Here is a 24,507-nt window from a genome sequence, read left to right on the forward strand (position 1 = left end):
TGTTGAGATTTGGTGCTATATACAGAAAATTGAATTGAATACAAACTTTAAAAAAAAAAAAAAAAAAAAGATTTATTTGTGATGTGAAACCTGCACTAAAATAAAATTATAATAATTTTTACTGATCTCAAGTAGTTCTTTACTTCTAGATGAAGTTAATGGATATTGTGTGCTTGCCTCACAAGAATTTGAGGTTAACCTTTTAACATCCACCCACCTACAGTCAGGATTCAGTGTAAAACATATCTGTAAAAACACACAGTGCAACGTACCGTTTTACAATGAAGGAATATTCTGTATTAATTTTTAACAGATTTTTTTTTCCAAATTTTTAACAACCCACTGAATTTTGGCATTTACAGAAACCTCTGTAAAAACAAAGATGATGTACTGTCATAGCATTACCAGCTAATTTTCCATTTATTTCCAGTTCAAGTTTTTTTTTTTTTACAATGTTGGATTTTGTTTTAATTACAGTTTGATAAACAAATGTTCAGAAACTAAAAGATGTTTCCTTTCTAATGAAAAAAAATGTGCGTATTTATTTTAACCTGACAGTTTTTCTGATAAAGGTTCTGCAAATAGCAGGAAATTCTTTAAAAAGGGGTGGATGTTACCCAGACCCACCTGCTAAAATGAACAATCTGTATATCTAGCAGGGTTGTCCCTTTACACAAAATAAAGATGTCATTTATTTAAAAAAATACAAACACAAATATAAACACGTCGTTTTCCTAAACTATATTTTTAAATGCTTTCCGTTCATTTGTGGCAGCTTCACTGTTTTATTGAGTGACACCGCTGAGGTAATGTTACCACACAGCTCATTTTACAAAACAGCAAACTGGCCTATGTGTGTTTTAACATGGTGTCAATGGTGTTTATGGCACTGATTCACTCTTAAATACGTCAGCGTGGCTCAGTCCGAAAGTCTCTCATTATTGCTGGGGTAAAGTGATGAATTGTCTGAGGCTCGAAACAAGCAGCTAAAAATATACAGTTTCTACATCAGTCAGTATGTGAGGGTTCACTTGGGTTTAAGCAATATAAATTTTTGCCACCAGTGGACGAATTTGAGGTCCCGTGTGGTTATCTGGGAGGCGCCATACTGCCACAGCTTCTGTTCTAGAAGTTCTGTAGATGCATCTTAATTTTAATTTCTCTTAGTCGCCTTAAATTAATGTCTTTTATCTTTCTAGTTGGATGGGCTGGACTCTTAAAAGCTGGACATGCCTTAAACCTGCATTCTTTCTAAGGGCCAGCAGGGGGCGACTGCAACGGATCTCTTACTGTGTGACCTCAGGAAACACTTTCCTGATTACTTTATGCACTCAGTTGATAGTTTCAGGTTATACTGAATAAAAACCAAAGTTAATTTGGTAAATTAACTTCCTTTTTAAAGTAAGAAAAAGGATGCATCTAATGGCTTTTGATTGACAAGTCATTAGCCAATGAGCATGCGGTGTGCCTCTGTTTCAAAGTCACATAACCTCGTGTTCATCGTGAACAATTTTGAAACACCAAGATGGAAACAGTCCTCACTAACCAACTGTGATGTCATAGTGGCAATTTCCATCTTTTAAATACAGTCTGTGGTTGCACTCTGTACATCAGTTGGGATTCACTGATTATTCTGGTCAGTTTTAATATGATTATTCATTCAAGAATTGTGCATTTATTTATTTTACTAAATACATTAATGGAAATTTTAAAAAAAAAGACTTGGAGGGGTCGAGTGTTAGGAGCACACAAGTGGTGCTTTTGACCATAAAGCAACCTCTGCTCTGCTCTGACCTGCAGCCTCCATCATGGCATGGCTGCAGGTTTTTTTTTACCCCAGTTATCTTGTTTCCTGTAAATAATATTAAAAATAATTGCTCAGTCCTACTATTGACAAGAAAAATATAGCTCTTTGCGTTGAAAAGTATATAATTTATGGTTGACTCTGATTGGAGCGCTGACATTAGAAGTTAGAAAACAGAAGTTAGTAAATCATACGAAGCAGACAAATAAAAGCAGCGGCTTAAAAACAGGAATATTTAGCAGCTAATAAGATTAAAGGACAACGACAACTGGACTTAAATCATCAGATGGACACAAACACAAATTAAATTAAGTGGATATAAAAAATAATACTTGGCTGGTGGTGGGTGAAGTAAAAATACAAAAATATTCTCATACTCCAGCGATTGTAACACAGGGTGTTCATATGTGCAGCTGTTTAAAAAAAGAAAAAGGTAGAGTATTTCCACTTCTCCAGGCACCATTTACACATCTAGCAAATCCTTTCACTGTGATAAATATACAGACTGAGCACTCATATAACAGCAGACATGATGAAAGGAAAGACTGCTGATGGTGTTGGAGCTTTCAGGTGGAGCAATGAAAGCCAAAACCTGGAATCTCCTTTTGTTCTCCTCCGTACGTGGCACTGTGGAAGCTGTGAAAACAGAAAGGTTTGTAGTCTGATAGGTCTCTTGGCCAAAGGGAAAATATTGTGTTTAATTCCAGCACCATCTTTGTCAAGTTTCTTCTTCTTGTCTTAATATGGAAAAAATGATCAAAACAATGGACAAAAGCTAAAATCAAAGATATTTTTAACTAGTCAGTACCCTCCACTTACATCTGGCCCCAGATGTGATCCATGTTTCTCAGTGAAACTGAGTTTGATGCCCCTGACTTACACCATACTGCCAAAGGTATTCACTCAGCATCCAGATCATTGAGTTCAGGTGTTCCAGTCACTTCCACAGGTGTATAAACCAAGCACCTCAGCATGCAGACTGCTTCTACAAACATCAGTGAAAGAATGAGTCGCTCTCAGGAGCTCAGTGAATCCCAGCGTGGTACCATGATAGGATGATACCTGTGCAACAAGTCCAGTCACTACTAAATATTCCACAGTCAGCTGTTAGTGGGATTATAACAAAGTGGAAGTGATTGGGAACAACAGCAACTCAGCCATGAAGTGGTAGGTGATGTAAAATCACAGAGTGGGGTCAGAGGATGCTGAGGGTCATAGTGCACAGAGGTCACCAAATTTCTGCAGAGTCGATCACTACAGACCTCCAACCTTCATGTGACCTTCAGATCAGCTCAGGAACAGTGAGAGCTTCATGGATGGGTTTCCATGGCAGCTGAATCCAAGCCTTACATCACCAAGCTCAATGCAAAGTGTCAGATGGTGTAAAGCACACTGGACTCTAGAGCAGTGGATACAGTTACTGTAAAAGGGAGTTTTTCCTTCCCACTGTTGCCAAATGCTGCTCATAGGGGGTCATTTTGACTGTTGGGTTTTCTCTGTAATTATTGTAGGGTCTTTACTTTACAATATAAAGCAGCTTCGAATTGAACTGAATTGAACTGAATTCTCTGGAGGGATGAATCACACGTCTCCATCTGCCAATCTGATGGAGGAGTCTGGGTTTGGTGGTTGCCAGGGGAATGGTACCTGTCTGACTGCATTGTGTAAAGTTTGGTGGAGGGGGGGGGGTTATGGTGTGGGGGTGTTTTTCAGGAGTTGGGCTCGGCCCCTCAGTTCCAGTGAAAGGAACTCTTAATGCTTCAGCATACCAAGACATTTGGGACAATTTGATGCTCCCAACTCTGTGGGAACAGTTTGGGGATGGCCCCTTTCTGTTCCAACATGACTGCACACCAGTGCACAAAGCAGCTCCATAAAGACATGGATGAGCCAGTTTGGTGTGGAAGAACTTGACTGACCTGCACAGAGTCCTGACCTCAGCCTGATAGAACACCCTTGGGATGGATTAGAGCGGAGACTGTGAGCCAGGCCTTCTCTCCAACATCAGTGTCTGACCTCACAGATGTGCTTCTGGAAGAATGGTCAGATATTCCCATAAACACTCCTAAACCTGTGGAAAGACTTCCCAGAAGAGCTGAAGCTGTTATAGCTGCAAAGGGTGGACCCACATCATATTAGACCCTCTGGATTAAGAATAGATGTTACTCAGGTTCATACGGATACTTTTGGCAATATAGTGTAAGTATGATCCCAGCATCACTGTATTCAGCTTTGATAACAAGTCTGTAAGTTTACCAAACCTCAGCACCACACTGCTGTTTATCATAATATGAGACTAACATAAGACAGCACTTTGCAACTTTTGGAAAATCACCACAAAAATCACAACCTTTGCCATCAGGAACCACCACGAAAGTGTGTTTGAATCTGATTGGCCTTCATGGCATCATTTCTGGATGGCACTTTATTTTTACATGTGTCTGCATCAGTGCTGCGGTGAAATGACATGAAAGCTTGATGTGCGTCTTTTACACTTTGCAGACTGCACTAGTGATTAAAAGACTATTAAACAATTCAGTGCTGTCATAATCATCTGTAGACCACCTTTGCATGACAGTCCACCTGTTTCTTGAAAAAAAAAAAAAAGCAGTGCTGTTCAGCTGTAGATTTATGAGCAGTAGAAAATGAATACACTGCTTGTTTCTTGAGCTGTCACAGTTCACCTTGAGCGCAGGATTATGGGCTTTTGCTCAGGTATCCGAGGCTGATCTCCACTGCACAAACTCAGCCTTACAGTCAAGCTGCTGCCTTTGACTAAACTGCTTGCCTCGTCCTTTCTGTAATTCTGCCCTGTGGAAGTGCTGGATAGGAGCCTGAAGGAGCACGGTACCTGCTGCAGTTTTAGCCCGAAGCACAGTGGGACACAGAGAGCTTCAGCAGTCCTTCTGTGTGCATCTTGTAGAGGAGTTTGAACTCGGCAGGCAGCTGGTGGGACTCCTGCCACTTGGTGGTGAACTTGGTGCCCTTCTTGTCGTAGTAGTGGTACGGCAGCTCCTTGCCCGTGTTGGGGTCCCAGCCAAAGGGCCAGAAGCCGTAGAGGTGGATCTGATCGCACATGGAAGAAGCCAGCGTGTACATCAGGATGCCCGTGCTCAGGCGCTTCGGCGACAGCTGCTTGGTTTTCCAGTAACTGTGGAGTACGAAGACAAAAACACTGACACTCACAGCTGCTCAGTCACAGATTACATTAATAATTCAGGGTTTCACAACTTTACTTATTGACTTTTGAAGTGAATTGTATTACTTTTAGTACTAAACACTGTAAAAAAAAAAAAAAAAGAATGGTGTGACCCAGTAACTAAGTGACACATAGGAGCAAGAACTTGATAAAATGAACTAGAAAAACCTGGTCTGGATTTGTTGTGCTGGTTTTGTTTTAGTTTTAGTTTTTTGCAGGAGTCTTTCGGTTTGACCTCCTGCTTTAGTTCCTCATCAGTCTCCACTGTGTTTGACTGTGTTTCCACTTGTGTCTCATCACCAGTCACCACTCTGTTATGCATGTATGCTCCCGTCCTGCCGTTCATTACCGCTCATCAGAAGAAAACAGGTTTTTTTTTGATGCATTTTTTCAGGAGAAGTTTCCTGTTTTCTGATCTCCTCTGGTTTTATTTTTCTCTCTATGCAAACTCAACTCTTACTCAGCATTTACAGCCACATCATACCCACCATCACTATACTGAAATGTCTTAATTCACTCATTTTTATCTTCTATATAGACAGCAAGCATTCAAGGTGAATCGTATTCAGGAAGCAATCAGCAGGATTACTCTGGGAAACCAGGTTTCATGGATAGTTCTAGTTGTCACAGTGTTTTTGTTGACAGTGGTCAGTTAGAAATTAGCCTGGAACAGCCTGTACTTTGCTTACTTAAAATTGTAGGTTAGGTCTCAGTCACAAAGGCCAAGAGACCGGTCAGCGACCCACTGGCAACCACCAGTTGCTAAAGAAAAGTGTTTATTTCCCAATCAGTTGGCAAGTGGTTGCTGGAGGTTGCTGACAGTTACTAGCGTGAAATTGTCACAAATAGCTGCACAGTGGAGCTTTTACGGGGGGGGCGGGGGGGGGGGGGGGGGGGGGGGTTGATGCAGCAGCCTCTTTGCTTCACCAGCAGCAGCCAGAAACAACTCGGGGAATACTCGTTTTTCTCTAGACCGATCTTTAGGCCTGTGGGCCTGAGGTCTTTGCAGCCACATAAGAGCATTTTAAAATGGCAAAATGGTGAAAGAAGTCTTTGTGCAGAGATCCTAATATATCACCATGTATATAGTATTTTGGTCTGGTTAATAAAAGGAAATATCAGCGATCTGGTTATGCAGACCATCATTTTTTCTTTGTTTTCTCTGTTTGGATCCCAATTTCCCTTTTTTTTGTCTTTAAGTGCTTTTAATAAAGAGAGGTTAAAGTTTAAGTTTATGTAAACAGCATAGGCACAAGCCTGAATTTCAGTAAACAGAAAGAAAGGAATATCGTCCTGCTCACTTTTTCTTCAGGGGGTTAAAAAAAAAAAAAATATATATATATATATATATATAAACCATAATCTGCTAAAGCTTTCATCTAGCATTTCTGCTCTGCAGCATCGCAGAGGGGGAAACGCTTCAAACTGGCCTAAACAAAAGCACCTCCACGAGTCCTTAAAGCCGTCTGAGCTGCTTAAAAGTGGTAATTCTTCCAGAGCAGGTAGACATAATGGGATTGGTAAAGATTAAACTACTGTACGAGCAGCCCTATTCTGCCACTACAACACTAAGAACCCAACTTAAATCCCCCTCTCTCTACACACACACACACACACACACACACACACACGCACACACACAGTTCCAGCTGTGTGCCATACCTTTCACTAAATAGCTGTTTCCTTATAATCCGGCTTTGGAGCCTAAATCTCCTCTTTGCCATATAGAATACAGCTCAATACAAAACAACCAGTCAGTCAGTTTCTGCTAGTTTCTATAAACAGTGTGGAGGTGGATGAGGGGCATTTAAAGCACAGAAAGAGAAAAAGCACCAACAGTTGTGGCCTATAAATGCTCAGAGAGAGAGATGACCATTATTACCAGGTGTAAATGGAGTCCAGCTGTGTACCCGTCTAATCTTAACAAGCAGAAAGAACTGAATCTGATCAGCTGTTTACTATTAACCTTAACTGGCTATGCAAATACAGTCACCGGCCACTTCAATAGCTACATCTTGCTAGTACTGGGTTAGACCCCCTTTTGCATTCAGAAATGCTTTAATTCTTCATGGCATAGATTCAAAAAGATGCTGGAACCATTCCTCAGAGAGTTTAGTCCATATTGATATGAGAGCATAATGCATTTACTGCACATCAGCTGCGCATCCATAATGTGAAACCCTAGAGATGGTTGTGTGGGAAAATCCCAGTAGATCAGCAGTTTCTGAAACACTCAGAGCAGCCAGTCTGGCACTAACAAGTGTGCCACATTCAAAGTCAATTAACTCACCTTTCTTCCCCATTATGATGCTCGGTTTGAACTTCAGCAGGTCATCTCGACCATGTCTAAATGCAGTGAGTTGCAGCCATGTGATTGGCTGATTAGATATTTGCATTAACAAGCAGTGAGCGTGTATATCTATATAGACTGGAAAAACTGTAAAGAATTGCAAGTGACAAAACATATTTAGCAAATGTTATCTAGTAAGCCCACTGATGAGGCTGATAATGAACATTTTTTAAACAAATTTAGTGAAGATCAAAATCTAGAAATGAATTTAACCTACCAAAAATCTATCCAAAGCCTGATACATGCCATGGAGCTCTACTGTTGTCCAAAAACTATTAAAGGCATCAATAAGTCCTACTGAGGGACACATTCCTTCATTACTATGACCACATGTATGTACCAGAGAACTAAATCTGCAAAAACCAAGCTGCAACCTCACTGCAGTTCCTCTAATGGCCACTGGAGGCTGTATCCAAAAACAAATCAGTCCCCACAGACTGGAAGACATGTAAATGCCACACAGAGATGCCTCTTTATACCCCATCCCTTTTATATTGACTTAAGGACAATGTGGGCCAGCATTGCCCTTAATGATCAGTCTTAATTTGGCCAATCTCTCCTTCAGGGTCACCTCCTTACGCAGCTCTGAACCTCTACTAGCAACACAAATCTGTTTGTGTTTTTGTGTTCTTTGCACTCTTCAATAAAAGGAAACACATGTTTTTTTTAACACAATGAGGAAAATCCAGTGCACATCACAGACATACAAATATGAGTGCAGGTTCCTCATCTGGAAGAGGTCCAGTGGTGCACAGGGAGAGGACATTGAAGAGGAGATGAGCCAAATTTATATCAAGTATGCTTCTGTATTTTTTATGAGTGGAGTTACAGATGTTTTTGCTCACACTTTGTAACACCAGCCTGATTTTTTACTGTTACTAATCACACAGTCATCACAGGTGGGGATGAGGACTTTGTTGCATGTTGATGTGCTGGATATTAATGATATAACACCTGGATGTACTTTAATAGTCTGTTTTTCTTACTTGTTGACATATTTCATGATGTTTCCAGGCCAAGCTAGCTGGACCTTGAGCTGATCTCTGTGCTCCACAAAGAAGTCCACCAGCGTTCTTGTCACTGTGGCAGACGTGTGGAAGAAAAACGCTGGGATCCACAGAATGACGCCATCCAGCTTCTTCAGGCTCAGGAAGAAGTTGTTTCTGTCCTGCACAGTCAGTAAGTTATTGTAGTATTTCTCCAGAATACTGGGGTTAAAGGTCGTCATGTTGGTCCGACGCCCAACGTCCTTTTTAAAGATCTCAGTCGGCGCAAAGTTGCAGCGGAAGACAAAGTCGTACTTCTCAATCTGGGGACCGCAGCGTGAGCCGGTGAGGATGCCGCTGTTGCCGACCACAGCACAAACGTTATAGTGCTTGTTGAGGATTGGTGAAACCTCCGGGAGGAGGGAGCGGAAGTTCTCGCTGATGGAGAAGACGTATTTGTGGCTGGAGTAGTCATAGTGCATCAGCTGTCCGATACGGACCGAGTCTCGAGTCAGTGTGAAGTTGTGAGGTATGTCGATGTACTGAGAGATCTCCATCCTGCAAGATGGAAAGATATTTCCCTTAAGATTGTTATAGCTACTATAAATGTACAGAGGTGTGCAGAACACCACCAAAGTATATGCAGTGAATAAGTGCTGTAAGTTGTTCCAGGTGGACAAAAAATAAAGCAAGATGATAGCAGTAGGTTGCTACACAGGAAAAAAAGAGTCTCCCTCCTCCACCTTGCTGGGTTCTTGCCCTGTTTCCTGTATGTATAACAGCACTATGAATAACTTTTTAAGGTTTCTGTCTGTTTGTTTAGACTCTGTTTTAAAAAGTATTCAGTGTACTTTGCTGCAGTTTTTTTCTGGCACAAATACATTTGAGTCTGACAACTGGTGTTAACTACAGACAGTTTAAATGATGGACATAGTTATGTAAAGCCAAACACTGGCTTCCAAAGTCCCGGTCTGAAGCCTCAAGCTGAGCTTATTCATCAGCGCCATCTTAGTCTTTTAAAACCAGATGTAACGAGCGAGGGGCGGATCTGACTGTGAAACACTTGTCGGCTAAGTTGTTAAACAATCAGAATACTTTGGGTAATCCTACTTTCTAAAACACAGGCCAAGTTTTATTTCATATGACCCAAAATGAGTGACTGAACCCATAAACTCATCAGGAAAGTGTTCACAGAGGTCAGCTTAGAGAGCTATTTTCCTGCAGACTTATAGGACCAGCAGTCTTTTTGTAACCACAGGTATCGCCCCCTGGTGGCCATAAATAAATCTTGGTTTAAGGCATATCCTCATTGAATTTTTAGACCCATAGAACTACGTTCATCTCTTATACTGGCTATAGCATGAACACTGAGTACTGGTCATTACATGGTCACCATTTCGGGCACTTAAACACCTCTTTGCTCTTTGCTAATGTTGAATGTTGGTGAGCAAATAAGCTGCCTAGAAAGGAGCAAAGAAAATTAATATATTATTTTTTAGGCTTCTGAAAACTGATATATCTGAATTATCCTAAGCAGTTAAGAGTCTGGTGAGAAAACTTCCTTAAGGTTTAAAGATGAAGGCACTTGGCTTGCACTTGCATTGGAATTGCACTATGTTTTTGTATTGTACAGTATACCTCTGTTAATCCAGAAATAGTAGAGAAAAGTCAAATGTAGTAGCCTGAGGAGAGTCATTTTTCACCACTGTAGCGAATCTTAGGGTTTCACCTGATCCTACTTCAAACCCTGGTTGTCAGACTCTTTAAGTTCACACTTTTATTTTGTAAAGAATATCCTGCATTAATCAAATAAGAGCTTCAAAATGGTCCAGCATCAGTAAACAGATGTGATACGGGACTCACATTCAATAAAATGTTTCTGAACAGCAGCCCTTCAATAACACAAGAAATGAACCAAACTTTTTCACAACTAACACTCTCTGCTGGAGGTGCTAAAAGCATGCTAAGCTTTCACAGCCACCAGAAGCCACTGCAGAAGACAGATACAGTTTGTGCGTCTTTAAGTGTGTAACCTACCTCTGCTGGTTAAAAGCAGTGCTGTTGTGCCTCCATTTAGACGAGTTCTGCAGGTCCTCGCTGAGAGCGTTAGTCAGAGAAGTAAAAGCTGGATCCAGGTACTTCATCGCCAACTGGGAGCTACACAGAGGAGGAAGAGGGGAAGAGACATGTGGGTTAACCTGGTCTTCTGTTTAATAAAAGGAAGCCAGACTCATGCAGTTGCATTTAGAAATATTTTGAGAAGCATTTTAGCTTTTTGGCAAACTATTAAGCAGCTTCTAACATCATCAAAGGGTAAGTGGTTTTACTAGGAAATAACAATGAAAGGTCAGGCAGTCAGGCAGGTTTTTAACAGGCCAACAGTTTAGCCGGGTCATCAATACAAGTTTATCTGGAGCTAAAAAAATATGGCTCAGTGGCCTCTCAATGAAACGAGAAACTGCACTATAGCACAGCAACAAGAAGAAGCAACTTATCAAAGAAAACCTTTTACTTTTATGGCATAAAGTTTATTATGCCACATTATAATTGGGTGAAACACTCAGGACTGTTGATATCCCAGCTCGTACATGCAGCATGCATGCCCTCTCTGCCTCACCACAGCCACAAATACTTGGTTGACTTTAAATGTATGTGAGAGGAATTTAAATGAAGTGAAGAAATACCTGAAATTACAAAAATGTTGAATAGTTTAAAACCTGTTCGATTAGCAGCTGCTGTTTCTTCACAGTTTCTTTGCAGTGATGTTTTTAACATAAATTATGGTTAAAACTATTAATATGAAACAGGAGGAGCTCTCCAAGAAGAGAGCCACAAAAACTAAAATGCCTCCAAAACAAACTTATTGAAATGTTCAAGACCTTAAAGAGCTATTTTGCAAATATCCGTCATTCTGTTCATTTGGAAATCATCTGCAGGGATTTACACTCAGCTCAGTGTAAACACAGACTTTTACTCTTTTTCCTTCATGCGGATCCGTTTCAGTCAAAGAATGAAAACTCTTCAGGAGTCTGAGGAAAATGAGCAATAATAAGGCCAAATAGTTGCAGCAACTCTGTCCATCTTAACAAGTTATTCATATTTAAAGCAAGAAATATCAACTGTTCATCCCAAAGCAGTTTCATGCACTGTTTCCATCTTCTGGGATGCTTTTAAAACATCAGCCCACATCTCAAAGGTGCAAAAATTAATCTAAATTTAAAGACAAACATGTTAAGATGAACATTTTTATTTGCAGTGCAAGAAGCTTCCATTTAATAACAATCCCCATGAGTATTTATAATAAAACCAAGACTCAACTAGGAGATTAACCAGGTATGTATTATATTGTAAGATTTTCTATATGCTGAGTTCTTGCAATTAAAACTTGACATTTTGAACATATTCAGTCTTCTTAAATTAGTCTTAGCTGCCTCTAATCAAATTCAGGACCAAAACACTTAAATGGCTCAGGAGAAAATTCAGGATCTTAAGTTTGACGTTTCTTTGTGTGTTTCTAGTTACACAAAGACTTTAACAGCTGCAGAAGCTGCAGATGATTTTACTGAAAAAGATGGTAAATAGGCTGCCAGCAGTCGGTAGACATATGCATACCCATAGGCATAAACCCAGGTATAAAAAAGAAAGGATTGCACTGCATCCTTCCATTTTTAACATCAGCGCTCTATAGTCACCTCAGGTCGGGTTTGCGAGGCGGCCTCTCGCTGCAGGAGAGGCATGAAACAAAAACACAGACAAAAAAAAAATAACTCACTCATTCTTAATCATCATTTCACTTTGGAGCTGAAGACCAGGCATGCAGACGCTACGGTGCATTTCAAATACTCACCACGATCATCTAAATGGCTCAATAGCAAACTTATTACTGTGACAGCATGGCACATTTAGTAACACCCAAAAATAAGAAGACCTGCGATCATCACACACAACGAGAGACAGATTTGGACAAAACACTTTCAGTGCAGTGAGAAAGTGAAAATAGACAGCAGTACATCGTAGTGGTTTTAATGAGACTGTTTGCGTTGGTGAGGTGTGTCAGTTACAAGAGTCTGAAAGATGTTTTTAATCCTCTGATATTTCACCGAGTACCAGTAAGAGGCTGGCATATGTAGTTTTGAAGGAAATTTTACCTATAGCTGGAAAGCTAATGGTATTCCCACCATCCCATCACCCTCAGGTGTGTCTTATGTAGACATGAAGCATCAAAAACTGCAGTTCCTCTAATGTCCATTTGAGGCAGTCTCCAAAAGTGGGTCAGTCCCCATAGACTCCCATGTTAAAATGTCCACCTTTACAGCAGAAATAAACATGTTTAGACTGCTGCAAAAAAAAGTCTAATGGGTTGATTTTTAATAAGTTTATACTGTTTAAAATTTTTGTAGTTTACCTGCATCTGTGTATTGCACCCATATAGTTTATTAAGCTAGCGAGTGTTAGCTGATAACTTAGCAATCCACCCTCTTTGCTGTCACTTCTGGTTCCAGAAAAACAACACATCTCCAACCAAAATGCTAACATTGAAGCTAGCAGTGAATATATAGAGAGAACACCAAACCTGCATGTGTTGAGCTAAAAGTGGGACTAGCACTTAGACTCACCATCTCCGATATTTCATGCGCACTAAGCTTGCATTCAGGGTGGCCAGATGTCCCTCTCTCTGTAAGACTCCACAGCATTTTCATTCCTTCTTCTCCTGTCCCACATCTTGAGACAGTGTCCCATATTTTGACTGGTTCCCATATTTCTGCAAGATATGCACTTTTCTAAAGTCTGGCTTTTATCCAGTGCATGCAAAGGGAAGGCTTTTTATCATGGTGAAATGAAGGCAAGCCTATCTAATGCTATGCCCATCAGTAAAAAATACAAGTTAGCAAAAAGTCACGGGCTTTGCAGATTTTGGTGAATATGATGGAAACTAATACACGGAAAATGAGAAATAAAGTTTTTGATGGGAGGAAATTTAGTGTGAAGTGGTGTAATTGTCACATTGTGTCGTAATTGGCTAAAAATAGCTGGAACTCTCAGGTAACTCAGAAAGGTCAATCTATGGATACATCCCTACCGAAACCCAAAGACTACCAGACAGAACAGCTGCTGAAATAACAGTGAAATAAGGAGTGTATTCAGTCTATTGCATGAGACCATAAGAAAATACTTCACCTTCTTTTTATTCTTATTCCATTTACTTAGCAAGAGAGCTGGAAAAGCTGCATCCAAATATAATCTAGCAGAACCTGTGGCATCATTCTCATCCCTCTCCTGAATGAAACCACAGGATTCAGTCAATGATAGCAATCAGTTATGGCTGATTAAGATATAACAGGAAAGATCAGCATCACTAATATCATCATTTGAATTGTCATATCTGTTGATTTGTTAGAGGACAGAGCGACCATGAGATGGAGTAAAGTCGTCTCCATCCAATGGCTGCACAGTCATCAGAGCAATCACCATCTTCCTGATGATAAATTAACTCTCACGCTGCCACAACAGGAAACTTCCACGTGTTTGCTTTCTTTTCAAAATGCTGCTCTGCTCCACATCTAACTCACTCTAAGTATAACCTTGGCCTGCGGTGACAGTGAGCGAGGGGGGAAATTATTACAGGCGGGAGGGGGGGATGAATGCAGCTCTCGTGTTGTAAATCAAATAAGCCAAGGACGGCCTCCAGAACCCTCATCAGACCAGCGCTGTTTGAGCATCATGCTCTGGACCTGACCCAACATGTCAGACAGCAAAGATTTAGTTTTCTGGGGAGCTGAGCTGAACTGGCCCCACTAAAACCTGCGTCCTCTTTTTCTTAGCACAGGTGCTTTCTGTCATCAGTCTTTGTGAAAAGCAGAAATCTGTTCCTAATGTTTTCTGCTCTAAGATAATCTAAACAGTGAACCTTCTGATACTGCAGGTCATTGATTCCCACTCACTTGTATATTTGGTGACTTGCTTTAATATCCTTATGTTCTAATCCATCAACGAGATCTGCACTTGATTTACTCAAGGATTTACTCCTCTCGCTCTTATTTTGAAAGTTAAGTCACTGCTGACCAGCAACCCCCAGCCCAAACCAACTGCTGGTCCCACCTCTGTTGCAGCAGTCCTCATCCAGTTTTTTTGTCTGCTGGTCGTACAGCCTCCAGTTCCACCGTATCGGTGTGAGAGTACAGTTGGAGAACCACTCAGTCCAGAACCTGCTGAGCTCGCTGAGGCTGAAGAGCAGAACAAGGACTACTGTCGCCATCTGCAGTCCACAGCCAGAGAGCTGGAGCCCGTCTAAGGGGCGAGGGGCTAACTGGAGAGGCAGCTGATTGTACTGCATCCTTATTTCCAATAAAACATTTGCAGCACATACACGTATTATTAAATGAAATATTAAATAATACAGTACCTAACTGTGTGCTAGGGTTTGCCATTCTCCATTATAATCCCATCAGCCTGTCATTTCTCTGTGTGATCACTAGTGCTGATCAGAGGACACGGTTAGGAGGGCAATATTCACCCTCCATAATGCATACTGTCCCCCAAACACCAAAAAGCACAATAAAGCTCTCTAACCAGCTCTGCTGCTGCTAATGAACGAGAGAAACACACCAGATTTCCCTTTTTTAATCATGATGAGCAGGAAATGGGCTGTACAGTACCAAGGATGGCAAACTGTAATTGGTGGCTGTAAGGACACTGATATCAGCTGGATGGATATAAAAGGTACTAAATCAAAACACCTGCACTTAGTTTTTCTTTGTGTTCTTCTAACTTGTTTCATGTCTAAATGCTTCACCTATCACTCCTCCGCTCTTCATCGTAACCTTCCCACACACAGACGAGCCTTTCGCCAGCAGACAAACACAACCTGTGGAGGAGATAAACCAGCAGCGCTGCAAAGGCACAGTCACCTTCATCTCTAATTTCAAATAAGAAACAAACTCAAATATTCTTCTGGTTTGAGATGCACTGTAACCGCTCCACACACACAGATTCATGTCATGTATGGGCACAAAGTGCAGCTGCTGGTATACGAGTGTCATGATGATAAAACTGATTTAATGACTTCTTAGGAAGTCAAACTAAATATCACTATGATTGGCGTGCTGTTGCCAATATCATGGTCCGTCAATACAATGTGTTCATATATGGCTGCATGCTGCTGCTGTAAACACTGCAGTTAATGAACAAGACATCTCTGTACTTCACTGTTTTGTTGGAGGTGAAATAACACAGTCCAAAAAAGCAAAACCATTCCTGATTTAAATGTGAGTGCTTCCCCCTTCAAGGTCCTCTCCTCGTGCAGCTCAGCACCACTTCCAGCACTCGTGAGCCCTGATCGCTCCTCGAGCCCCTCCTCTGTGTCGACCCCTGTCGACCCCCTCAACCCCTTTAACTTGATCTTCATTCTCTTTTGGAGATGAGGATGAAATTGCAGAAAGCAGGGAGCTCCTGACCCCCTCCAGGCTTGGACAATGTGGACTCTCCCACAGTAGACTTGGTAAATATCAGTACTGTTAATTTAGTGCAGCTGTGGCATAAACCTGGCATTGGGTGGTGGTCTGACAAATTTGTTAAGCACTGTGTATAAAAGTCATATAAGTTATTAGTTAGATAAATTGTTTTTTGTATTACTTTTAAAACTTATACAGACAAAAATCCTGGTATTGTGTTATGTTGATCGCAGCTGTGTCTACTTTCTGCATTGGTGATCCTGCACAGATGTTTCACAAAGTATCCCCCCCCCCCCCCCACACACACACACACACTGAATGTGAAACATCTGTAGGAAGAGTAGCTTAACAGAAGAGGAGCGATCATGTGGAAGCAACAGAGCATTGAGCGTGACACGACTGATGACATGTTGCACTGATGGAATTAATGCTGCAGAAATTCACTTCACACCTGCAGTAAATGTGATCCAGGCTAATCCTTAATCAGTCGTTATGAGGAATAATGTTTCAAAGACAAACCTGACAGTAACATTAATCCTGACAGATGAGGTCAGATTTGAGGGATATACGCTCTGTAATCTGAGTGTCTGCATGGCTGATCACTAAATAAACCACTTATGGAGAACCCGCTGATGTAATACCCAGAAGTCCTGTCCAACCACTGGGAATATACGCTCATGGACACTTTATTAGGTACACCTTGCAATTCAAAACTGCTTTAATTCTTTGTGGCACGGATTCAACAAGACGCTGGAAGCGGTCCTCAGAGATTTTGGTCCATATTGACACGACAGCGTCACACAGTTGGTGCAGATTTGTCCATGATATGAATCTCCCGTTCCACCACATCCCAAAGGGGCTCTATTGGACTGAGATCTGAAGACTATGAAGGACATTTGAGGACAGTGAACTTACTGTCATGTTCATGAATCCAGTTTAAGATGGTCTGAGTTTTGTGGCATGCCCTGTTATCCTGCTGGAAGGTACAGTGTGGACATAAAGGGAAAGACGTGTTTAATAACAATACTCAGGCAGGCTGTGGTCTTTAAATAATGTCCAGTTGGTACTAAAGGGCCCAAAGTGTGCCAAGAAAATATCCACCACACCATTACATCATCACCACCAGCAGCAGTCTGAACCTTGTTGATACAAGGCAGGATGGATCTATGTTTTCATTTGTTTATGCTAAATTCTGACCCTAATATCTGAATGAGGCAGCAGAAATTGAGACTCATCAGACCAGGCAATGTGTTTTAGTCTTCTATTGTTCGATTTCGGTGAGCCTGCACCAGCTGTAGCCTCAGTTTCCTGTTCTTAGCTGACAGGAGTTTCACCCAGTGCAGTCTTCTGCTGATGCAGCACATCTGCTTCAAGCTTCGGTGATGCTTTTCTGCATACCTTGGTTCTAATGAGAAGTTATTTGGGTTACTGTTGCCTTCCTATCAGCTCCTCTGACCTCTGACATCAACAAGGCATTTCCCCGCAGACACCTGCCGCTCACTGGATATTTTCTCTTTCTCTGTAAACCCTAGAGATGATTGTGTGGGACCGTCCCAGCAGATCAGCAGTTTCTGAAACACTCAGATCAGCCTCTCTGGCACCAACAGCCACTCCTCCTTCAAATTCACCTAAATCACCTTTCTGACCCATTCTGATCCTCGGTTTGAGCTTGAGCAGGTCACCTTGACCATGTCTGCATGCCTAGATACACTGAGCTGCTGCCATGTGATTGGCTGATTAGATATTTGCATTACCAAGCGGTTTAATAGCTGTAATAAACTGGTGAGTTTCCCCTGAAGCTCAGATTCCTTACATCCTCCTCCATGAGAATAAAACTACTTAAAATAGAGTCAGAAGCGCTGATCTAGTTCACAGCTGTGGGATTAAGTGACAGATGCCCTGTTTTCCTTCAGGCTGACGCACACTCACACTGACTGGAGAACATGTATCACATTTAGATCATTTAAGAAAAAAATGCCATCCACCAGTGATGAGTTAGGAAGCAGTCAGTGCAATTATAGAGTGAATTTAGCTTATCTTAGAACGAAGAAACTGAGAGCCTGTAGGCTTCATCTGAAGCAGCATCTGTAGTAAAAGCATAAAAATAACAATTTCTGATTCTGGATGGACAGCGTGCTGATATTTGTGTCAAACCACAACTGTAAACAGCGACTTCCTGGAAACTTAGAGAAGAGAGGAAGTCACTGCACTCTCCTGCTTTTTGACAAAGAGATAAATGTTCTCTTTTCCATTATATAAATATATTCATTAATCATCTGAGGTGTTTTGTGAACTTCATAGAGAGTCACACCAGCTGTTTTCTCCTGCTTCCAGTATTAAAGTGGCAGCCAGGCTAATTGCACACTGAGCCAATCAGAAAAGTGGCATTTATCCTGTTGTCTAACTGACAAAAGAAAGAAGGTACGAGCAGTTTCTAAAATCCAAAACTCTTGAAATATTATTTAAACACTGAGAAAGATGGTGGACTGCTCCCTCTGGGTTCGGGGAGAGAGCTTGGCTCGAGCAAGGGAGTCCAAGTATCTTGGGATCTTATTCACAAGTGATGGGAAGGTGTCTTCCTTAAGATGGACAGCCTCAGAGATAAGGAGCTCAGAGAGCCAGAGGGATCTCGAAGTAGAACTGCTGCTCCCTCCATTTGACAGCAGCCAGCTGAGGTGCTTTGGAGGATGCCTCCTGGCCGACTCCCTTTGGAGGTGTTCCAGGCACGCCCAACTGGGAAGAGACCCTGGGATAGACCCAAGAGCTGCTGCTCTTTGACATAAAAAGGAGCTGGTTGAGGTGGTGCGTAGATCAGATTAGGATGCCTCCTGGGCACCTCCTAAGTGACATGTTCTAGGCATGTCTGGGTATCTGCTTAGATTGCTGCCCTTATAAGCAGAGAGGATGGATGGATGGATGGATGGATGGATGGATGCTGCCTGTTCTTTGTATATGTTTGCCATATGTCAGGTCCCAGATGTTTATGGACTGATGTTAAAAAGGGATGCTACACAGTGGTAAACATGGCTGTGTCCCAACCTTTTTGAGACGTGTTGTTGCCATCAGATTACAAATGAGCTCATATTCTTCTGAAAATTATACATTTTCTATGTTCTTTTGTGAATAACATGGGTAAATCATTGCATTCTGTTTTTATTTACATTTCACACAGCTTCCTGATTTTGTGGAGTCAGGGTTGCATCATTTTATGCTGTAACATTGAGGTTTCCCTTAATTTTAAGTAAGGACTTTATAGTCTATAAAGGAAAGAAAAGACCAGACAGACCACGCTTCAGAAGTACTACACAGTATTAAAATTAAGTCACCTAATACAGCTTAGTTAAGCTGACTTAACAGTTGCAAGTACATAATTAACATTGGTGGTTAAGATCAGCAGCAGCAGGGCCACTCTCTGGGACCCTCAGGAGTTTTGGTTGTGATGTCTTTAACACTGTCCTTGCTAGAGCTGTTATTCAAAGCACTAAGATTAGAGTCTCATTTTTGGAGTCAGCCTTCAGTAACCCTGAGAGGAAGTGCAGTTTTTAGAACTTCCTCGTTGGCTTTACTGATTTAAATAAATCGGTGTGGTGAATCTTTGCCATGGTCACTGGGGAAGTATTCATTACTCAGAAAAGGATTTAAAAAAGGACAAAATGTGACAAATCTTTAAATTGATTCTTCGTTTGCATTTACAGTGAAGGCTACTTATGTGGGTGTCCGTATACTTTTGGCTATTTGGGGTGTAAATTATGCAATGGGCATTTTTGTGAGAATGAAATCCATGCAGGCCTCGCCCAGCGGAGAGGCCTTCACCTGATGGTCAGCACTGGACTATTTCATGAGCTAAGCTGCTCTGAAATGTGCGAAAATATAACGCTCAGCTGGTGTAATTCAAACAATCTGCAGGTCTACAGCCTGGCCTGGACTCACCGGAACCCTGCATGGAACATGTACATCCTGGGTCCTCCGTTGGGTCCGTATCTTGGGGTGCTGAAGAGGAAGTCCTTCTTGATGGAGACATAGCTGATGAGAGACAGGATGAGCAGCGCCACGCTAAATATGACGAGCCCCAGCGCGCTTACGAACCGCACCATCCTGCCTCGATGGAGGAGGCTGCCCCTCCGGCCCAGAGGATCAGGAACCGGCCAGGAAGAGGAGAAAGCGAGCACCCAGGCGCACCGCATCAGCGGCACGGCGAGAGCGGAGACGCGGAGAGGACGAGGAGCGCTTCACGCAGGTTTCAGAGCCCATGTGGGGAGGAAGCGCAGATGCAGTGTGTCGGGGTTTCATCTACTGCGTGGGAGCGGAAAAGTACCGGCTGCAAACAGGAGTGCGGAAACACAGAAAGGTCGCCAGGAAAACGAGGACGCGCACACGCGGACTTACTGACGCTTTTCGTAGATGCCGTGCAAGCTGCAGGGTCGCGCTTTTTGCTGCCGGTTTCATCACCTGAGCGTCACGCAGAGGTAACGAAAGAAAGCGGAAGAAAAACCGCAACAAGACCCCGCGTGACGCACTGATCGTGGATGTATCCCAGGATGGAGAGCAGAGGAGGGAGGAAGACAAGGAAGGGGAGGAGGGAGAAGAAGAAGAGGAGGGGGGTCTTTCTCCTGGCATGCAGGGTCAGATTACAGACGGTTTCATAACCCCGAGGCAGTGAGATGAAGCGGCGGCTCGCGGCATCCTGCAGGGAGGAGATGGACGCTGCAGCCTCAGCGTCTCTCTCGTCTCCTTACTTCTTCTCCTCCTCCGGCCTCTCTCTGGCAGTCTAATTAATTAACACCGGGTGTCGCTTTAAGGAAGCGCAGCTCGTGTATCTGGGTAATCAGATAAACAGATCCAGCAGCATCCGAGGCGGAGCTCCGTGTCCTGATGGAGGCAGAGATGCAGAGAGAGAGAGAGAGAGCGAGCATGGAAGCTGCTGAGGCGTCAAATGTCAGTCTGTAGCACAGATCCGCAGACATAAGACAGCATTTAACTGTTTTCAGCTCACATCAAAGCACCAGTCGGTCTGCTGCTGCATGAACCTTTAGTATTTGCTCAGTAACAGGCTACATGGCTCACGAGTTTCATGTGTAGGTTTCACTTCTCTCCTCTGCTGCAGTAGAAAGTTTCCTTTAACCTCCTGTTCATGTTTCCTAAATGATCACGATGGTAAGAAAAGTATCTAGAAAGAGTTTCATCGGGTTTGGGAGACAACGCAAGCATCATTTAGACTTCCTTTTTCTGACACATGGTCATATGCAAGGCCACATGATGTGTGTTTGGTTTAGAAACCGTATGTACACGCGTGTATGGAGGTGTAGAGATGCCTTCCTGTCACGATTTTGTTCGCTTTAATTTTGCATATTTAGAAATTCAGTTTGAGAGCAACATTGTGCAACAGCGACCACTTTTCAAACTGCACTGTGTTTGGATGTTATCACTAATAATAATGAACCTTTATTTGTAGAGCAGGAGTGCTGATTTGGATATCTAACAGGTATAAGACCTGAATACAAGATGTGATGAGATGAAGGCATTCATGACTTTTTCAGGAGCTATTTGGAGAAAACGTGACTGTATGAACTCGGTCATTTGTACTGCTGTGTATCTTCACAATACTGGCTCAGAGTAACACAAGTCTGTGTGCACAAAGGAATCAAAAGTCAAAGCGGGACACGAGAGAAGCTGCCAGGAACAGGAAGTGAGCAAACAGCTAATACTGAAAGGAGACAGTGAGGCATGAAAAACTGAACAAGAAGCTAAGAGGAAGGAAACTCCTGAAGAGACATACTGAGGGTAATACAGTGGTGTGAAAAAGTGTTTGCCCCCTGCCTCATTTCCTGTTTTTTTGCATGTTTGCCACACTTAAGTGTTTCGGAACATCAAACCAATTTAAACAATAGTCAAGGACAACACAAGTAAACACAAAATGCAAGTTGTAAATGAAGGTGTTTATTAGTAAAGGTGAAAAAAATCCAAACCATCATGGCCCTGTGTGAAAAAGTGATTGCCCCCTAAACCTAATAACTGGTTGGGCCACCCTTAGCAGCAACAACTGCAACCAAGCGTCTGCGATAACTTGCAATGAGGCTATTACAGCGTTCTGGAGGAATTTTGGCCCACTCGTCTTTGCAGAATTTTCTAATTCAGTTACATTAGAGGGTTTTCGAGCATGAACGGCCTTTTTAAGGTCATACCACAACATCTCAATAGGATTCAGGTCAGGACTTTGGCTAGGCCACTCCAAAGTCTTCATTTTGTTTTTCTTCAGCCATTCAGTGGTGGACTTGCTGGTGTGTTTAGGATCATTGTCCTGCTGCAGAACCCAAGTACGTTTAAGCTTGAGTACACGAACAGATGGTCTGACATTCTCCCTCAGGATCTCTTGGTAGACAGCAGAATTCATAGTTCCATTTATCACAGCAAGTCTTCCAGGTCCTGACGCAGCAAAACAGCCCCAGACCATCACACTACCACCACCATATTTTACTGTTGGTATAATGTTCTTTTTCTGAAATGCAGTGTTCCTTTTACGCCAGATGTAATGGGACACACACCTTCCAAAGAGTTCCACTTTTGTCTCATCGGTCCACAGAATGTTGTCCCAAAAGTCTTGGGGATCATCAAGATGCGTTTTGGAAAAATTGAGACGAGCTTTAATGTTCTTTTTGCTCAGCAGTGGTTTTCTTCTTGGAACTCTGCCATGCAGGCCATTTTTGCTCAGTCTTTTTCTGATGGTGGAGGCATGAACGCTGACCTTAACTGAGGCAAGTGAGGCCTGCAGTTCTTTGGACGTTGTTGTGGGGTCTTTTGTGACCTCTTGGATGAGTCGTCGCTGCGCCCTTGGGGTAATTTTGGGCGGCCGGTCACTCCTGGGAAGGTTCACCACTGTTCCATGTCTTCGCCATTTGTGGATAATGGCTCTCACTGTGGTTCGCTGGATTCCCAAAGCTTTGGAAATGGCTTTATAACCCTTTCCAGACTGATAGATCTCAATCACTTTCTTTCTCAATTGCTCCTGAATTTGTAGCTTTCAAGGATCTTCTGGTGGACCTTACTGTGTCAGGCAGCTCCTATTTAAGTGATGTCTTGATTGGGAACAGGTGTGGCAATAATCAGGCCTAGGTGTGGCTAGGGAAATTGAACTCAGGTGTGAAAAACCACAGTTATAGTATGTTTTAACAAGGGGGGCAATCACTTTTTCACACAGGGCCATGATGGTTTGGATTTTTTTTCACCTTTACTAATAAACACCTTCATTTACAACTTGCATTTTGTGTTTACTTGTGTTGTCCTTGACTATTGTTTAAATTGGTTTGATGTTCCGAAACACTTAAGTGTGACAAACATGCAAAAAAACAGGAAATGAGGCAGGGGGCAAACACTTTTTCACACCACTTCATCAATGTGAGGCTAATATTCGAATATTCAGTCCTTAAAGTGGACCTGTTCTGTTTATTCAATACTGTTGGTGGATGATCACATTAAACATGGCCAAAAGTTTAGTGAGTTCAGACTGATCTAAATGTTCAGTTTCTGACACATTTTTCTACTCTTAAATCTGTATGACATCATAGAGAGCAGACATCCCTGATGTGGTCACTTGCTTCACCCTCCTGCTGTTCAAAAACGGCACAGCCAATCAGAAAAAAATTATGTGAAGGGAGGAGGAGCTGAACGGCTGCACCAGCCCCAATCTAAGATAAATAAGGATTATTTTGAACTGAATCATACAAAGCTGCTCCAGCAGAATCCAAGAATCAAAACTTATGGAAGTGGAAATATAGTAACACCACCTCATCTCCACTTCAGCACAGTGTTATAGGGTTACACATATGCTGTAAACGGTGGTTAAATTAACATCACCTCCTCTGGACAGAAGTAAGTAAGCACAGATTAAACAAAGACAGATGAGAAGAGGCTCTACAGAGACATCAGACAGAGAGAAAGATGGGCCGACATGGCTGCTGGCATTTCAACAGTGACCTTTATGCTGGTCTTGAAGCCTGACAGGACCTAAAACAGAGAGAGAGAGAGGTCCCCAGGTGAGCAAAAAGCTACTCATCCATCTAATTAGGAAAATAAGCTCTGAGAAACATGAAACAGTCATGAAAGCACAATCTATCATATTATAGTAACCAAGAACACACAGCAGCCGTTACATTGTAACCCAAACCACAATCTGTTTGTGAACCTGCAGTATGTTGCAAAAGCCTTAAGCTGCCTCTCATTTCTTCATATTTTGCCTTCAAGGAGCCAGACTTGTAGTTTCTAATGTGGTCTTGAGCAACAGTTCTTGTGAAGTTTTTCTTTAGACTTTAAATGCTTTTTCACTCATTTTCAGTCCAGTCCTTGTACCTGAACATTTTCAGAGGAATGTTTTTGTTCGTTAAGCCACTTAACACTGACCTATGAATCATTCGAGCATAAAAAGGCACCTTACTGAAAGGATGAACCAGCACTGTGTCTGTAAGGAGGAGGTCAAGAGCAAGGTGTCTACAGCCATCTGTAAAACACAGTGGAGGCTCTGTCATGGTTTGTGGCTGCATTTCAGTCAGTAGGGTTGGAGATATATTCAAAACTGATGGAATTATGAATGCAGAAAAGTACCATCAGACTTTGATCCACCATGCAAAACCATCTGGAAAGCATTTTTGACCATGATATGTCCTTCAATGCTGATATTAAAGAAATCTGTAGGACCGCTTTTTTGCATTTGTGCAATATTTCTA

General features: G+C 42.1%; 1 protein-coding gene and 1 long non-coding RNA gene across 3 annotated transcripts in view; one reads left to right on the forward strand and one right to left on the reverse strand.

The window, feature by feature from the left end:
• Positions 1-8,531, forward strand: part of LOC115789320 (uncharacterized) — a 69,628-nt gene extending 61,097 nt beyond the window's left edge. Inside the window, exon 5 of the long non-coding RNA XR_004020682.1 lies at positions 8,368-8,531. This is a non-coding gene — a long non-coding RNA (uncharacterized LOC115789320). The remainder of the gene's footprint in view (positions 1-8,367) is intronic.
• st8sia3 (ST8 alpha-N-acetyl-neuraminide alpha-2,8-sialyltransferase 3) lies at positions 1,900-20,094 on the reverse strand. Of its 2 annotated transcripts, XM_030742691.1 has the most exons (5): positions 19,721-20,094; positions 10,377-10,496; positions 8,340-8,897; positions 4,656-4,955; positions 1,900-2,440 (listed from the first exon to the last, which is right to left on the reverse strand). In XM_030742691.1, exons 1-4 carry the CDS (start codon positions 19,972-19,974, stop codon positions 4,667-4,669), a joined length of 1,221 nt encoding a protein of 406 aa, XP_030598551.1. In that variant the 5' UTR covers positions 19,975-20,094; the 3' UTR covers positions 1,900-2,440; positions 4,656-4,666. The 2 variants fall into 2 exon arrangements, with proteins under 2 accessions (XP_030598551.1, XP_030598550.1); XM_030742690.1 differs by lacking the exon at positions 1,900-2,440 and having other exon boundaries at positions 4,039-4,955.
• Positions 20,095-24,507: the final 4,413 nt, after the last annotated feature.

This window comes from Archocentrus centrarchus, chromosome 12, assembly GCF_007364275.1.
Source record: "Archocentrus centrarchus isolate MPI-CPG fArcCen1 chromosome 12, fArcCen1, whole genome shotgun sequence".
In the NCBI taxonomy this organism is placed as follows: domain Eukaryota; kingdom Metazoa; phylum Chordata; class Actinopteri; order Cichliformes; family Cichlidae; genus Archocentrus; species Archocentrus centrarchus.

What these genes read in the sequence shown, in the direction of transcription:
- st8sia3 (XM_030742691.1), bottom strand. Translation starts at nt 19,974, where the DNA reads ATGCGGTGCGCCTGGGTGCTCGCTTTCTCCTCTTCCTGGCCGGTTCCT. An exon ending in ATGTTCCATGCAGGGTTCCG is followed by an intron (nt 10,497 to 19,720) that starts GTGAGTCCAGGC and finishes TCCTCTGTGTAG; the next exon opens with CTCCCAGTTGGCGATGAAGT. An exon ending in ACTGCTTTTAACCAGCAGAG is followed by an intron (nt 8,898 to 10,376) that starts GTAGGTTACACA and finishes TCCATCTTGCAG; the next exon opens with GATGGAGATCTCTCAGTACA.